A 17,591-nucleotide genomic window follows, 5' to 3' on the forward strand; every position below is an offset into this window, starting at 1 on the left:
TTTCTAATCATCTTTTATCAAACTATTGTAATAATCGGGGGGGGGGAGAAGGGGGGGGGGAAATATCAAATATATATATATATATATATGTATTATTTTTTTTTTTTTTGGTGTATAATATGCCTTTCCCGTCAGATTTTCACAGAAATCCATGGAATCTGCAAGTCCGATCGGTAACGGTACTATTCCGTGAAAGTTACGTTTTTACGTATCATCGTCACGTTGACCCGTTTACAGGAAAAAAAAAAAAAAGAAAAAGAAAAAGAACCCAAAATAAAAAACGGAATTTTCGATGACGATGATGAGTAATCGTTTAATATATTATTTTTCTAGGTTTTTATTAATACATTCTTATATTGTATGTATCGAGAGAATCGATAGAAAGGAACGAACGATTTTTTATGGTGGATTTGACAAAACAAAAAATAAAAACGACGTGAAATAAATAAAATAAATAAAATATTTTAATATAAATTGTACAATAATGTTTGTATCAAAAAATAAATAAAAATATATATATATATATATATATATATATATATATATATATATATATATAGATTGAAATCAAGTTTCGATAAGTAGATAATCAAAGGTTGTTGTTTAATCTTATGGTGAATCTCTTATCTTCGATGTAAGATTTTTATCTATATATATATATTATTTTAAAAAAATTCCAATATGTCCCGTTGTTCAAACGTTCAACCATAAGGATTACGATATCCTGGATAGGCTGCTGGATATGCGAGATGACCTTGAATATCATTTCTATGAGCCCAAGCTGTTTCATCGTGACCGTATCCTAAAAAAAATGAAAAAAAAAAAAAAAAACACACACACACAACCAACGTATGATTAGAAACATGTGTTTATTAAGAAACTTAAAAAATGTTCATGGGTATAGCAAGTTCAATCGATAGTTTGACCTTTTATTCGTATCGAATGTCTCTCCCACCATCACCACCACCACCACCACCACCACAAGCACCAGCACCATTTTTGGAGTAAAAGAAAAATTTCCTGACAAAATGAATTCGTGTCATAAGGTAATCTTCAACTAGAAAGCGTTTACCATTTAAAAAAACAAGCTACGTTAGGTAGCTGATTGATGTGTCATCGTAGATGAAGATTTGCACCTACTTTAAGCACCGGTAAGTTAACAGTTTTTTTTTTCATGCCTATTTTAGCACGTCGAATGTATAATCAAAGACTTATGCAAAGAACAAAACAAGTTCTGTAAATAGAGTTTACTGTAAATTTCGATTTTATTTGATCAAACAACGATGCACAGTCAGCACGTTATCAAAGTTTTCAAATAAACAACAACAACAAAAACAACAAAAAAATAGAAAAAGTGCAGTAACGTTACGTTCCAGATGTACTCGATGGGTTTGTATTGTCTAATAAGAACAAATATTTAAGCAAAAAAAATAAAAAACAAGATTAATTATTATCCGTATATGATGCACCGAGAAATTACGTTATGGTTGTTTTAATAATACCCATCGTCAATTTCATAGTTATTATTAATTATTATGATTGAATTAATTGTTATTGTTACGATTTCATAATAGTACGGAAAACAATAAAAAGGATAGTACTCGACGAGCGAGGTAATAGAAAAGAAATGTAATTACGTGCTTGAAAGGATTGTATAGAAAACTATTTGAAGTATGCTAGTCGGCATAGACACCTTTTTAAGTTTTTACACCTTCCAATGATTGTTAAAAGTAAGCTAAGTTTCTTTTTTTTTATTGGATATATCTTAAAGAATGTTACTCTCGTTAAATTCTACGAGTATATTTTTTAAATGTTATTCAATGAAAATTGTATAACGTTGTAGGGATAAAAACAAAATAATAATTACCGGTAGGATAATCAACAGGTGCTTCAGCAGCAGTTGCCCAAGTATGATAAGGATACGTAGGAGGATGTGGTTGAACTTTGCAAACCTTAAGATGTGCCAAAATAGATGGAGCTATTAAAGAACCCAAAACTAAAAGCTTCTTGATGAAATGTACGCCCAAAAATATTGGTAATAACAATAACTTTAATTTGAAAAGATTCAATAATATTAACAGAGGTAATATCATTGATTTTTTCTTCTTAAAGATACGCCAGTCTCCTAAAAAACAAATAAATTTAAAAAAAAAATGTTAAAGATATTAAAATCGAGAGCTGTTTATTACAACTACAACAACAACAACTAGAACGTCTTCATGAAAATCAAAAGAACGTTGAACGATTCGAATAATTATATTAATTAATCCAAACGGAATAAGGGGACCAGTTCAATATCTAAAGTATTATTACACAAAATGTACAGTTCAGTGACTCTCGCGGTAAAACAACAACCTTGGTATTTTACCGGGTAAGACGGCAAAGTAGCTAGCAAAAATTCCGCTATTCCGGATCTATTATTCGAACTAACGAACGAATGAACGAACGAATGAACGAACGAACGAACAATCAGATTTTAAAATGATCCAACTATAAAAACAATTTTGACAATTTGTAACACGTCAAATTCAATTGGACAGATGTGTTAAAGATTTGTTAAATTGATAAAAGTATTATTATGATTTAAATGTTAATTTTTTTTTTTTTTTGGTTGAGGAGAGGAGAGAGTAGGGGATTTATCTTACCCTGAGTTTCTTTTCTTCCTTGCAATTCACGCAACTCATCCTCGTCCATTATCATCGGTCCACTTGTAAAACTTCTGCCACCGGTAGGATTGTCAACTGTATATACGATAGCTCGTTTTGTCAATAAATCATTGACATTGTCGCGAAGAAAATCAAGCGTATCCAATACGCTTCTTTTGATAATCCTAGAACGAGGTAATTTCGGCAAAAGTGATTCCTGTTGCATCGATGATATTCTTATTATCCGAAATGGTCCATAAGTGAACTCCTAATGATATATCGTAGAAAATAATTCATATTATTCTCGATCAGATAAATTGTGTTTCGGTAATTGTATAACTTCTTTAATTAAATAATAATAATTGGAAAGAAAAAAAATAAGAAAATATCTTTAACCCTTTTGCACTGTTACTACATCAATTTTTTTCTATATCTCGAAAGATATCGTACATTTAAAAATTACAAACAAATATAAAACAATTGTCTAAATTAAATATATAATTACATTGTCATATTTGTTTTAGTTAAAATAAATTACAAATAAAACACATTTTTAATAGTGACATTGAATTGACAATTGCTAAGGATAAAAATGAAAATGTAATTCGTAATGCAAAAGGGGTGTTTAAAGACTGAAAGTATAATGAATCGTATAGAAAATCGTTTTACTTTTATAGAAAAGGTTAACGCATCGCGACATTGCCATTGACGGAAGGAAAGTGAGAAGAAAGGTAAGAGAACACGTTGCAGTTACGTTAGAAAACCGAGATTACCATAATTGTTAGTTTCTGTAATAAAGTTTCGTAATCGTTACTGATAGATAGTGAAGAGATTAACCCGTATATTTATTATAAATTGTCTCGTGTTATATTATTATTAAAAGTATGATATCAATCATATTTTATTTATATATCACTTCCTATTTAATTACCTTCTCTTTAACAAATTCGTTCAACCATCTTGCAGCTTTATATTTTCCACAACTAGCAAAGTCCTGTTGGATCGTACAATCTAACCGACATCTTTCCAAAAACGTGTTAGACGAGTTACGATAAGTAGCTACACTGATTTCCACGAATAATAGAATAAGGAATATTATCGAAAGAGGTCTAGTTAACAATGTTGAACAACAAAAGGAACAATAACAATCGATTCTTCTTATATTGTCTCTTATCATCGTCATCGTTATATCGATTAAGTATTGTTCATTAGCAAAGTCTACAAAAAAAAAAAAATAAAAAAAAAACAAAAGGAATCACGATCAACTGTTACCTTGATCGAACAACACACACGACACAAAATCGTTTCTCATAATCATCATCATCGTCATCATCGTTAATAGCTAATTACTTATTAATTCCACTTTCATGTTATCATTTAATTATTATTATGATTTGATTGTTAATAAAATACTTTGTCAAAATATAACTTAAATCTAGAAACCCTTCTCGGTAGCTAGCTATTACAATTCAATTCGATGGATATATATATATATATATATATTTATATTGGTATCTTAGAGATGAAGCAGAACACGAGTGATAAAGCGCACAAGTTTACTGACAGTGCTTAGAAGGTGTCTTGACCATTTATACGTCGAGCATTTAGGTCGGTGGGGGTAACGGTCCACGACTTAGATAATGTTTCTCTTAACCAAGATTGCACTGTGAGATGCAGTAGTCGTCATTGCATCCTCTAGGTGTGCCATAGCTCGGATACATGGATGCAGCCAGTCAGTCAGCTAACCAGCCAGTCAGCCAGCTAACCAGCCAGGCCATGGGTAGTAAGAAGTACGTCGATTGATGTCAACCTTGTTTAACCGATTTTATCGATTTATCCTTCGAAAAAAAAACCCCTAATTGAATTCTTTTTTCTTTTTTGGTGTTTTATCAAAATTTTTTATCAAAATCCGAACGAAAATTTATCGCAAAAGTTGTACCATTTTATTACTAAAAAATTTAAACACAATTCAAAAAAATAAATAAATAAATAATGTTTAATCTATGTGTATATTATCTTGAACAAAAAAAAAAATATAAAATATATAAATTGTTAAAATATATTTCGTTTTTTTTATTTCAGATAATATCTCTCTCTCTCTCTCTCATTATTTATTTAATAAGATTGTAAATTTATTTTGCGGATAATCGAAACAAAAGCCAAAGTGTTACGCGAGAACGAGGAAGAAAGATATTTTGTTAAAAAGAATGAAAATTTCAGGATAACGGTAAGCATTGTCTGTGCCGACCACCGAAGGGAGTCCCCCCACCTCCCTCCCACCCTCCACAAACGATTACCAACGCCAGGAATAATCAGAATTCATCATAAAGAATGAAATGCAAGAAAAAAAAAAAGGAGTATATAAACGTTGTCAAATCATTTACCGTATACGAACTTGTCTCACAAATATATTTCTACTACTTACACATGAGGCACCACCAGACAGGCCACTGTGTTCCATTTTATGAAATTAACTACCATTTGAAAAAGGTTTCTTTTCTTTTCTATTTTTTTTTTTTTTTTTGAGATTATTCTTGTCCGAGTATTTCACGAACGTTCTCCCGGATGCAATTACACGAAAAACAATTACCACCAACCCAACCATTGTCATCTTTAAGAGATAATAATATTGTCGAGATTAAATCCCCTTTTCAAAAAAAAAAAAAAAATAATAAAAATAAATGTGAAATCGAATCTGATTCAACGTCAGATGACCCACCTAAACGTGTTATTAATTGTTTAATAGAATGCACATTTGATGTTAAGGTAAACGAATAGAAATGGAATTATCACGTAAGATATTGGACATATATAGATCGGTAATTAGTAATCAAGTTTTTTAAAAGAGAGAGGAAGAGAGAGAAGACTGGTTTGCACAATATTCTCTCAAAGATCATTCAGACGTAAGTCACACTTTTGTAGTTCAATTTGTTTTTGTTTTTGTTTTAATAACATCTTGTATAGTCTACTACATATACTTATGTCTACTACATATACTTTGTTTTTTTTTTTGTTACATTTCAAAAACCTGTTTTATTATAAGTATAGTTAATGTTCTACGTAGAACGTAGTACGTTCATTTTATTTCCGTCTTCAACAAATATTAATAAATAAAGCAACTGTTTTCTTTGCTGTTATCGAATTACAATACTCGACCGAGTTTGTCTCGAGAGATTTGAAATAAAAAAAAGAAAAAAAGAAAAAAAAAAACAAGAATAAAATTAAGAACAATTTTCAAACTACCTCATTGCTAGACGAATTTACTCATTTTTTGAAGAATATTTTAAGAGTTAACAATCCATATCCGATTATTCAAAAAATAAAAAAATAAAAAAGAAATTTCTCATGAAAATAAAATAGAACGGATGATAATTATAAATAAAGTAACAGGAATATTAATAAAGTGTGCTTATTTGATCATGAGAAATTTCCAAAAATTTGTATTTTTAATTAAACGAATAAATAATATAATTAGAATGTTAAATAAATCCAAATTTGATGAATTATTAAAATGAAAAAATGAAACTACAACTAAATCGTGTTAAATGTTTCGTAATTGTCCTATTTTATTCAATTCGTTTCCAAATATTTGTATTTTTAATTAAACGAATAAATAATATAATTAGAATGTTAAATAAATCCAAATTTGATGAATTATTAAAATAAAAAATGAAACTACAACTAAATCGTGTTAAATGTTCCGTAATTGTCCTATTTTATTCAATTCGTTTCCAAATATTTGTATTTTTAATTAAACGTATAAATAATATAATTAGAATGTTAAATAAATCCAAATTTGATGAATTATTAAAATGAAAAAATGAAACTACAACTAAATTGTGTTAAATCTTTCACACACAGACTCACACACACACAATTATCCTCTTTTAATAAATAAGATAAATGTATATTGTATAAAAAAAATCAAAATAGATTAACATAAAATGATAAATCGTTAATAAGACGTATCGTTTCTTATGAAATATATTTCTTGAAAAATTAATATAAAAATCTCGCATAACTGATCGAATTCATTAAAAATGAGTTGTTATTGGCAATAACCCTAACAAGAAAAACATATATATATATATATATGTATAAAGAAACACAAAATGGATAATTTGATATGCAAATTTGTTTTTTAAAGTTTTATAATGACGAGATCAAAAAAAAAACATAAAATGACCGATCGAATTGTGCCTGGCAGGCTTAATTCTTAAAACGTACAATAATACACATATACATATATATAATATTCATACATACCTGTAGTAAATGATACAACCTGCTTATATCTTTTTTTTTTTTTCGTTGACCCAGATAAATCGTCGTGACATTAATGTTGTCTTTTTCATTGTCATAAAATACACATACATATATATATATATAAAATATAACTGTTATGTGTGTTCCAATTTAAATTCGACGAAAAAAGAAAAAATTATCGATATTAAATATTTCACGATTGTAATAATCAAAGAAAAACGTTTTTTAAATTCTTGAAAGAGAAATCAGTGAAAATGCAGACCAAAAAAAAAAGAAAGAAAATCAAAAAAATATTCCTAAAAATGTATCGAAGCATCATTTAACGATCTTAGATAAATATAATAAATAATGAATACGTAATAATTATTATCTAAACCTGATCTTCTTGAATCTTGTATATATCTATTTAAAACGTTACATTTGAAAATAAAAATACTTGATTTAATAATTAACAAACCGCTAATTAAAAAGGTACTATTTATCTATAAATATTACCACTTACCTCGTTAAAGATCTACGAACTCGTTCACTTAGAATTATCTTTTCACCTGTTACGATAGAAATAAAGACGTACTACTCTAACAAGACAATTACGAGAAAGAACGCGATACCGTAATTATTAATCCATCTTTTTTTTTCTAATGATGTAATAATAATCGTTGTTTGTAAAAGATAATGTAAAGAACTAGAATAAAAAAAAAAAAAAAAAAAAACAGGAACATATATCAAAGAATCAAAATGACAGAGATTGAGATAAATACGTTTAATCCTAAACTTAAATCATATTTTGTATCGATCAATTTTTACTATCATCATAATAATCAAAATGAAGATCGATGATAATGAAAAAGATAAATCTCGAATGAAGAACTGTCTTATAAAATCATATCGAGAACACCCATTTTCCTCTCTAAAGATAATTATTACGAGATAAATTCGAAAGGGGGATTTTTTGTTATTTACCAACACCTTCGGGAAGCTTTCAAACACACTTAAATGTCGCGTTAGATCTTCAACTAATATCAACATCCGGGTAATACCTAGTTTAAACTGGGATGATGGGTTGTGCATTGCTAACGTTTAAAGAATACCCACCTAGCTAATAAAAACGTTTATATCTCGTGCAAAGTGTCTCCTAGTCTCTCATTCTTTTCGCGTTGAACCTCTCACAACACGCATTCCGTTGCTAGTCTAGATCATCGTACAGAATGCCAATGTCCACATACTATAAGCATTAAAAAAAAGAAAAAGAAAAAAATAAAGACAGAAAAAAGAAATAGCATAGTTTATCGTCGTGCTTCGTGAAAGTCATTCTTCTTCTTGTTTTAAAAATGTCTTATCGATGGCAATGTTTTATTTTGTCTTTTTTTTCATTCGACCTATTATAAACAATCAGATAAATCAAAAACGTGAACCTATTTTCGATTGTATTTCTAACACGCTAACTTCTACCAACACTCTCTCTCTTTCTGAAAGGATTACAGTGAATTATTTTATTGTTGTTTCAATTTTTGAAGATAATGCATTAAAAATGATCTGATAATTAATCAATATAATTTTGCGTTTCTAATTCTACTATTTTATTACTTTTAATTATTGCAGTTTAACACGAAGTTTCACACGTCCACAACGTTACCCAATTCTTTTTTATTACAGTAATGAATTTAATCCTTAAAGTGCACATGGGGTGTTTGATACCCCAACAAATTTTGGATCTCTCGAAAACTGTACTGAATTCGAAAAAATGGGTTATTTGTCGTCTAGTGCTATCTAGTGTTAATTTAGATGAGTATAAAACCTATTCTATTTTAAAAAAGATGTATCAAACTACTTTGAAAAAAATTGCTAAGTCTAAATATTAAATAGCAGCGGCTTCAGGAGACTCGTTCAAACACGTTGGGGTATCAAACACCCACAATGGTGTACTTTAACTAACTTTTATCAAGTGTGCACTTTAAAGGATTAAAACATAAAATATGTAATATAATTATAATGTTTAAACAAATTGTCAACTTTCGACAAAACATTTACAATTGATGTTTTATTCAGTTTCGTATATTTACAATTTATATTTATTTAGAAATTCGAAGATGTGTACAACAAATAATCCTCGATACTAACAAGTTTTAAAAACTTGTAACACACATTTTTCTAACAAATCATCGACAAATTTATTACTCTAAGAAAGTTAAATATAAATATGGGCTACTTGGATTTTCTGCATTGTAAAAAAAAAAAAAGGTTTCAATAATCTTTCTCTATTTATATTAAAAAAAATCAAATACTATATCTACTCGGTAGAACGTAAACATATATATTTCTTCTGTCGATCGTAATTATTAAACAACAAGATGATGGTAAAACGTAAAATTTGGACGACAACGAGTAGGCACAAAACACGTTTTTACTTTGAAATAAAACGTGATTCTTTCTCGACCGACCAACGTTAATGTCATCTTTCTGCTGTATAATTATGCATAGAAAAAAAAATAAAAAATAATAAAACAAAAACAAAAGAACTGAACTATCAGCCTAACGAAAGAAACGAATTGATCGTAATGCGAATCGCAGCTATTTCGGTGAAAGTTATACGAGTTAGCTGTAATAGGAATGAGAATAAGTGGATCATACGATTTTTCAGCTTGGAAAATATCTAACTTATTATTATTATTATTATTATTTGGGACACAGACAATTTAGGATATGTTTTTGTTCATTATTCGTTCGATGTGTGTGTGTGTGTACCCATCTATTTAATTGCAACAACAACAACAAATATTAAATTCCCCGTTAGAAAATGATTTCTTACTTTAACTTGAAATTATTGTAAACATTTTACCCTCGTTAAAATATGATAATATTATCTTTCATTGAATAATATTGAATAATAATTATGTTTGTATAGAAAATACAATTTCAATATATTAAATTAACATAAACCGTTCATTCATTCATTCATTGGTTAATCTCTTAACCGTATTTTCTAAAGAAGGTCGTGTCTTTAGAGTGCATAGTTCATTTTATTGAATATTCTCACATTTACCATGCACAAATATTAACCAATGGTTTGTCGTTCATCAGAAAGATAATATTATACAGTATATTCTGTAATATTATTATTATTTGGGGGAAAAAAGTTTTGCTGTCAAGGCTCATGACTTGTATAAATGCTGTATAAATTAAACGGTTAAAACAGATGAAAAAAAAAAAAAAACAAAAAAAAAACAAAAAACATTTACAATTCAATGTCAAGCCGTGTTAAGAGGTGTAAATCATATACCAACATTGTAAGTGGAAAGTTCGTTTGAAAGCCTTTCCTTAGTCTTTCTTTAGTCAGACAAGTTGTATTTTAACACATACAGTTAATTCTAAGTAAGTTGATACTTTCATACACACAAATTGTCTTGATTTTTTATTTTTTTTTTTGTTTTTTTTTCCATTCTCGTTCCCCTTTCGAAAATCACAAGTACGTTTGACGAGTTGTGCTTTTTTATTTGTATCTAATACTAAGGAGTAAAAATTAAAAAAAATATAATAATAATAAATAAAAAGTTAAAACACTGTGTGTGTGTGTGTCAATGATTTTATCAAATAAATAAATAAATAAAAAAAAACACACGAGATTTACCAATTTTATATTTAATTTAAATGAATAACTTGTAACTACGATGAAATATTTCAAGGATTCTTTAACAAAAACAAACAAAATTCTAATTAATGTAAATCTCAATTAGATTTTATTTAGTGTTAATTTTATTTATAAACAAAATACTTAATGTATTTAGTATATTTAACATTATTTCATCGTCGTATACTTAAAAGCCTATTTTTTTGTGTACATTTTACTAAAACCAATATCAGTCCAAAAGTATAAAACATCTTCAAAGCTTGCAATTAGCTGCAGATAAAATAATAAAAAGTCATATGATCATTAAAAACAATAGACAAATATATTCAAAAAGAGATTGAGTAAAAGGGGACAAAAGGATTCGATAAATTTATAATCGAAATTTATTAACAACCTCTAACAACAAACAATAAAAACACTTCCATCTCGCGTAATGGCGACCAAACGCGGCCGCTTTTCAAGTGTGTTATGTACGATGTGATTTGCGCACGCGTTCAAAACTTATCGATGAGGAAAACCAGACTCCAAAGAGAGGGAGAGAGAGAGAGAGAGAGAGAGAAAGAGAGAGAGGGAACAACGAATGGGTCGGGTTATAGTAATCGAGAGTGGGATAAGGAGAAGAAGAGAACGGGGTTTGGAAAAGGAATGGAATGAAGGAAGGAAGAAAGAAAGAAAAAAAAAGTAAGGAAGGAAGGAAGGCAACACAGGACGAGAAATGTTTCTCAGTCGGTGGTAGACTTCGCGTACGTTTAGTGTGATAACTCTTAAAAGTATATCATAATAATTGATTTTATGATCAACTTTAACGTGCAACGCAAAAATACGTCAAGGTATATATATATAAGAAAAGAACACATATCATCTTCTACCTGTCGTAGGTAAACTCGTTAATTAAGGTAGTCATTTTATTCATTTAATAATTGAGATGATTGAAGGAGAGTATGATTTCAAAATGCTTGAAGAAAAGAGAATCGACATTGAAAAACCTTATTGGGATCAGAGCACTTATCGTGGTAGAGCACTGCACTTTCTTTCAGTTACAAATCCATTAAATATTTTTGCATCGAACAAATCCCTCGAACGTGCTAAAGACATCGTTACGAGATACAGGTAGTTATTGTTTTTCTTTCTTTTCTTTTTTGTTCTCCACCCTTCCCCCCTCCCTCCCTCTCTACCTACCCTCTCTCAATCTATTAAACAATTTCAAATGAATTTTTGAATTTAACGATTTGTATCGTTATTCGATATTACTCAATCTGCTTGTTTACGTTATACAATATATATATATTTATATAAATATCTGTGTGTGTGTGTGTGTGATATTAATATTTATCTTGTATAATTATAGGAAAGGTGATTCTCTAACGGAATTAGGTATAACCGAGGAAGAATTATGGGAACAAAAATATTTATTCGACAGTGCTTATCATCCAGATACTGGAGAAAAGATGCTTTTGATCGGTCGCATGAGTGCTCAAGTGCCGATGAACATGACCATAACCGGTTTGATGATGACGTTTTACAAGTATGTATACGAACAAGGAACATACGAGAAACTGTTTAAAGAATATATAGAAGACATTTAATACTTATTGTTAGATTGATTTAGTCAATAACGCGAGAATTCGAAACATACGATAAGATTCGTTTACGACTTTTGACCTGTTCTCCTTCTTTCCGTTCTGACTTCATTACGAATGAAGTCATATGAATAATATATATATATATATATATTAAGAGAAGAATGAAATAAATTGAGTGACGTTATCGAATATACCGCATCGTGATAGACGATAAAAAATATTTGTCTCGTTGTTAGATCAACACTCGATGTTATTTTCTTTTTTTTGTTTTTTTTGGTATCTCTATTTAATGATGAAAAGAAATAATTGTTTTGTTTATTTGATAGATCAACACCGGCAGTAATATTTTGGCAATGGTGTAATCAATCGTTCAACGCTATAGTAAATTATACGAATCGCAGTGGTAAAAGTCCAATACCAAAAGAAACATTAATTCAAAGTTACATCGGTGCTACTGGAGGAGCAGTGATAACAGCCCTAACATTAAATAATCTGGCACGAAGTGGACCGGCCTTGGCCGGACGTCTTGTACCATTAGCAGCTGTGGCTGCCGCCAATTGCGTTAACATTCCATTAATGAGGATTACTGAACTTAAAAATGGTATTGAGTTACAAAACGAATCCGGCAAAGAGGTCGGCAAGAGCAAATCAGCGGCTCAAAGGGCCATCGCTACAGTCACGTTATCGCGTATTCTAATGGCTTCTCCTAGCATGGGTACGATAATAGATAAATATTATTTACTATCTAAATTGTAAGATTGAACACAATAGTAATTTAAAACGCGTAGTATTTAAATCAGATAATAATTTATAAATTGTTTATAAATATTTCTTAATATTATATTGTTTTTTTTTTTAAGAAGTTTTACATGAACGATGATAGTTCGTATTTTGTGCTATTTTATTGAATAATATATTCATCTTGTTCTATTACCTTTTTTTATTTATTTTATTTTTTTTATTATATATTATTCAGTAAGATAACATACAATTACAAAATATATCGTCTATGTATAATTATTTTGAAAATGGAACGATTTGATAGATAAGATGATAAGAGAATTATATTATCTTTGTTACAGTACTCTCACCGATCCTAATGAATTACATAGAAAAACGTAATCTATTGAAAAATGCTAAATGGGCTTCAGCACCGATTCAAGTTATTATATGTGGAATTTGTTTAACATTTGCTACGCCACTATGCTGTGCTCTTTTTGTTCAACGAGTACCAATAAGCGTCGACAAATTGGAACCTGATGTGCAAAAACAAATAAGATCTAAAGATCCTGATATTAAAACGGTTTATTATAACAAAGGCTTATAAACGAGAATGTCTGGAATTAGAAATTCATCGAATTGTGTTCCTAATAATGAAAAAATACAATGTATTAATTTAATCAGTGTAGATTGAATAGATTAATAATTCATTATTTCTTGATATAGATGAATTTTATACAAATTTCTATTTGCATTTATAAATTAGGCTGTTGTTAATATAATCTAATGTTTAAATATTAAGTATCAAATATACCATTGATCTCAAATATTCGCATTAAAAAAAAAAAAAAAGAAAACTAATGAAGACAATAAAACAATCATTGTGATAAATCATAAAGAATACTTTTTATTACTTGCATGTATATATTTATATGCATATATATATATATATGCTTATATTATACATATATGTATATTTTTTTTTATCATAAGGTTAATATAAATATAACGTGATTTAACTAAGACCATGTAAATTACAAACAATCGGTTTAGTTGGAACAATCCTACCTTTATCATCAACCTTTTGAACTTTTTTCGGTGGTTTTATCTTCCTTCCAAATCTTCCAGTTTTTCGTTGCCAAAGACCACTACTTGGACGATTACCAAGTTCGCGATTTTTTTGAGCGCTACCAATTGGCGTAGAACCGTGCAAGATATTTGACAAACGTCCTACCACTGCCATACATCTACTATCAAAACTAAACTTTCTCTTGCTAGGTACTTGAACAACCATCCTATCTGGACCATCAGCTTGAATTATTTTACCTGTGGTTCCAGCCGAGTGTATATATTTTGATCCTGATCCAGGATTTCGTTCAACGCAACATACATTGGTGCCAATTGGTAAAGCACCTAAAGGATAAGCATCCCCTTCATTTGCTCTTACAGGATTACGTGGAATACCTCTGTGTGTTCTTATTATATCACCAGGTTTCATATTTTCTGTAGCTAAAATGTATTTCAATTCATCACCAGAACCAACAAGTGCAACAAAAGACGTCCTGCAACCATCCTTAAAAACTTCAAGAACTCTTTCCTCTTTAGGTTTCTCGTTTAAATCACTAGGACCATCTCTTGTCCATTTTATCCAATGATATTTATGTTTTATACCACCACCAAGACCTTTCACTACTACTCTTCCTGTAATATGAGACAAAAATTTCATATGTTAGAAAATATTTCATTGAAAATAATATTTTTATTATAAGTTTTAATGAAGAAACGTAGACTTCAAAATTTTAGTACCATATATATTACAGATAGATGTCACAAATAATTGTTCAATTTTATTTAATAACCTAATAAAATAATACTAACAAAACTGATAACAACATATAATTATCTGTATATAAATTTGTTTCCTTCTATAAATTAAAGATAAAACTAAAAAGATATTTATTTACCTGTTACAGGATCTCTGCCACCTAAATTTGTAACCTTTAATGGTTCAATCGTATACTCATCTGTGTAATGTACGATTCTTTTAAAATACGTTCTTGGATCATCTGGTTCTGGAAGTTTAACTAATTTCCAACGATTTCTTTTAGATTGTAATTGACAGGAGATCGGTGTCGATTTAGCAAAAGAATTAAATATTTGTTCACCGACAACACGGCGCAGTAACGTTAAGGCAGACATTTTTAACAGTCGAATCTGGCTCCATCTATGGAGGAAAAGTAAAGTTGTACAATATGTCACGCTCGATCGTTAACAGATCTAAACTTATTGCAAAGAATACAGAAGTACGTACATACTTTTCCTAACCAAATACATATTAGTTACCAGTGTGACCACTAGTGGGCGATAGTAGTTAGTTAATTGTAGCGGTACGACAGAAGGTCGCGCCATCTAAGGTTACTAGAAGGCTAGGGAACCAGGCTTACAAGAAGCAGTTACTAGTCGGTACGTAGCCGTTGAGAAGTGTACAACTAAGAAAAGCAAGTCGCATCCTTTAAATAAAAATCATAAAATAAAATTCAGTCTAATATTACCTTTACTCTAAAGAAACAATCTACATAATGCGATGACGATACAATCCTATCAAAGAATCTATTCATATGAATAGACATATTCATAAAAACACACACAGTATTCTTTTATGGTATACGTAATATAGTTATATTATTGTATAATAAAATAAAAACATAAAAAGATATGTTATCATAAAGAATAAATGTTAAATATAAAAAGAATATATAATAATCTATAAGAATTGATTCAATTAAAAATAAAAGTTATTAAATATTTATTAAATGTATCAAAGTATTCAACTATTTATTTGATAGTGTTCTTGATTTATATTATAATCATAAAAATTTAGTTAATATCAATTAAACAAGTATCACTATTTGCATAAAAGTATATATTTATAAATATAAATTAAATTATTGAATTTTCTTTATTAGAATTATTATTACCGTTGCACACATACTCGAAATAAAACAAAGTCATATAAACAACTTTCTAATTAATGTTTTGTTATAGAGAACAATGGGTCAGTCTATAAGTGAATTTCGAAGAGGAAGGTACTCCGAAAATATATTTCGTACTTTTAAACAATAATCGATACTTCTATCGATTAATTAACAATTATTTTAATATTCTAAAACACTCTTCTTAGATTACAGCATAATTTTACTCTCGAAGTCATCACTGCGCATGAACAATAAATTATATACATTAGAATGAATAAAATAATAAAATCTGTACGTTATAATATTGAATTTTCTTTATTAGAATTATTATTACCGTTGCACACATGCTCGAAATAAAACAAAGTCATATAAACAACTTTCTAATTAATGTTTTGTTATAGAGAACAATGGGTCAGTCTATAAGTGAATTTCGAAGAGGAAGGTACTCCGAAAATATTTTTCGTACTTTTAAACAATAATCGATACTTCTATCGATTAATTAACAATTATTTTAATATTCTAATACACTCTTCTTAGATTACAGCATAATTTTACTCTCGAAGTCATCACTGCGCATGAACAATAAATTATATACGTTAGAATGAATAAAATTATAAAATCTGAACATTATAATATTAAATTTTCTTTATAAGAATTATTATTACCGTTGCACACATGCTCGACATAAAACAAAGTCATATAAACAACTTTCTAATTAATGTTTTGTTTTAGAGAATAATGACTCAGTCTGAAGGGAAATTTCGAGGAAGACGGTCCACCTAACATATACACAATGCTTCTAAACAACAATACAAATTCTTTTCGATTAATTAACAATTATTTTAATATTCTAATACACTCTACTTATATTACAAGGCAATTGAACTCTCGAAGTCATCACTGTGCATTAACAATAAATTAATTACATTAGAATAAATAAAATAATAAAATCTGTACGTTATAATATTGAATTTTCTTTATTAGAATTTTAATAACCGTTGCAGAAATAATCAACATAAGAAAAATCATAAACAACTTTCTAATCAAAGTTTTGTTTTAGAGAACAATGGGTCAGTCTGCAAGTGAATTTCGAAGAGGAAAGTACTCCGAAAATATATTCCGTACTTTTAAACAATAATCGATGCTTCTATCGATTAATTAACAATTATTTTAATATTCTAATACACTCTTCTTATATTACAGCATAATTTTACTCTCAAAGTCATCACTGCACATGAACAATAATTTATACATTAGAATGAATAAAATAATAAAATCTGTACGTTATAATATTGAATTTTCTTTATTAGAATTTTAATAACCGTTGCAGAAATAATCAACCTAAGAAAAATCATAAACAACTTTCTAATCAAAGTTTTGTTTTAGAGAACAATGGGTCAGTCTGAAGAGAAATTTCGAGGAAGACGGTCCACCTAACATATACACAGTGCTTCTAAACAACAATACAAATTCTTTTCGATTAATTAACAATTATTTTAATATTCTAATACACTTTACTTATATTACAAGGCAATTGAACCCTCGAAGTCATCACTGTGCATTAACAATAAATTAATTACATTAGAATAAATAAAATAATAAAATCTGTACGTTATAATATTGAATTTTCTTTATTAGAATTTTAATAACCGTTGCAGAAATAATCAACATAAGAAAAATCATAAACAACTTTCTAATCAAAGTTTTGTTTTAGAGAACAATGGGTCAGTCTATAAGTGAATTTCGAAGAGGAAGGTACTCCGAAAGTATATTC

General features: G+C 28.7%; 3 protein-coding genes across 8 annotated transcripts; 1 reads left to right on the forward strand and 2 right to left on the reverse strand.

Moving 5' to 3' along the window:
• Nucleotides 1-77: 77 nt before the first annotated feature.
• LOC107064750 (uncharacterized) lies at nt 78-6,107 on the reverse strand. The gene is made up of 4 exons (XM_015317763.2): nt 3,577-6,107; nt 2,646-2,913; nt 1,868-2,125; nt 78-802 (listed from the first exon to the last, which is right to left on the reverse strand). The coding sequence occupies exons 1-4, from the start codon at nt 3,826-3,828 to the stop codon at nt 702-704; spliced, it is 879 nt and encodes a 292-aa protein (XP_015173249.1). The 5' UTR covers nt 3,829-6,107; the 3' UTR covers nt 78-701.
• A 4,609-nt stretch (nt 6,108-10,716) lies between these two features.
• On the forward strand, nt 10,717-13,567 carry Sfxn1-3 (Sideroflexin-1-3). 6 transcript variants are annotated; one of them, XM_015317893.2, is made up of 5 exons: nt 11,144-11,369; nt 11,475-11,649; nt 11,888-12,064; nt 12,449-12,837; nt 13,205-13,567. In XM_015317893.2, exons 2-5 carry the CDS (start codon nt 11,492-11,494, stop codon nt 13,447-13,449), a joined length of 969 nt encoding a protein of 322 aa, XP_015173379.1. In that variant the 5' UTR covers nt 11,144-11,369; nt 11,475-11,491; the 3' UTR covers nt 13,450-13,567. The 6 variants fall into 6 exon arrangements, with proteins under 6 accessions (XP_089033638.1, XP_015173379.1, XP_015173380.2 ...); XM_015317891.2 differs by having other exon boundaries at nt 11,145-11,369; nt 11,418-11,649; XM_015317892.2 differs by having other exon boundaries at nt 11,145-11,369; nt 11,465-11,649.
• Nucleotides 13,568-13,723: 156 nt separating this feature from the next.
• Nucleotides 13,724-15,065, reverse strand: mRpL2 (mitochondrial ribosomal protein L2). The gene is made up of 2 exons (XM_015317758.2): nt 14,807-15,065; nt 13,724-14,543 (listed from the first exon to the last, which is right to left on the reverse strand). The coding sequence occupies exons 1-2, from the start codon at nt 15,039-15,041 to the stop codon at nt 13,858-13,860; spliced, it is 921 nt and encodes a 306-aa protein (XP_015173244.1). The 5' UTR covers nt 15,042-15,065; the 3' UTR covers nt 13,724-13,857.
• Nucleotides 15,066-17,591: the final 2,526 nt, after the last annotated feature.

The sequence above is a fragment of the Polistes dominula genome, unplaced genomic scaffold, assembly GCF_049000335.1.
Source record: "Polistes dominula isolate Pdom_NZ unplaced genomic scaffold, Pdom_raw_medaka contig_24, whole genome shotgun sequence".
NCBI classification, from domain to species: Eukaryota; Metazoa; Arthropoda; class Insecta; order Hymenoptera; family Vespidae; genus Polistes; species Polistes dominula.

Bases quoted from the DNA above. Each gene is read 5' to 3' on its own strand.
- Sfxn1-3 (XM_015317891.2), top strand. From the start codon at position 11,465: ATGATTGAAGGAGAGTATGATTTCAAAATGCTTGAAGAAAAGAGAATC. The intron at 11,650-11,887 runs GTAGTTATTGTT...GTATAATTATAG, and splicing joins GACATCGTTACGAGATACAG to GAAAGGTGATTCTCTAACGG. The intron at 12,065-12,448 runs GTATGTATACGA...TTTATTTGATAG, and splicing joins TTGATGATGACGTTTTACAA to ATCAACACCGGCAGTAATAT.
- mRpL2 (XM_015317758.2), bottom strand. From the start codon at position 15,041: ATGTCTGCCTTAACGTTACTGCGCCGTGTTGTCGGTGAACAAATATTT. The intron at 14,544-14,806 runs GTAAATAAATAT...CTCATATTACAG, and splicing joins TGGCAGAGATCCTGTAACAG to GAAGAGTAGTAGTGAAAGGT.
- LOC107064750 (XM_015317763.2), bottom strand. From the start codon at position 3,828: ATGACGATGATAAGAGACAATATAAGAAGAATCGATTGTTATTGTTCC. The intron at 2,126-2,645 runs GTAAGATAAATC...TTTGTTTTTTAG, and splicing joins AGGAAGAAAAGAAACTCAGG to GAGACTGGCGTATCTTTAAG. The intron at 803-1,867 runs GTAATTATTATT...CATTTTTTTTAG, and splicing joins ACCTGTTGATTATCCTACCG to GATACGGTCACGATGAAACA.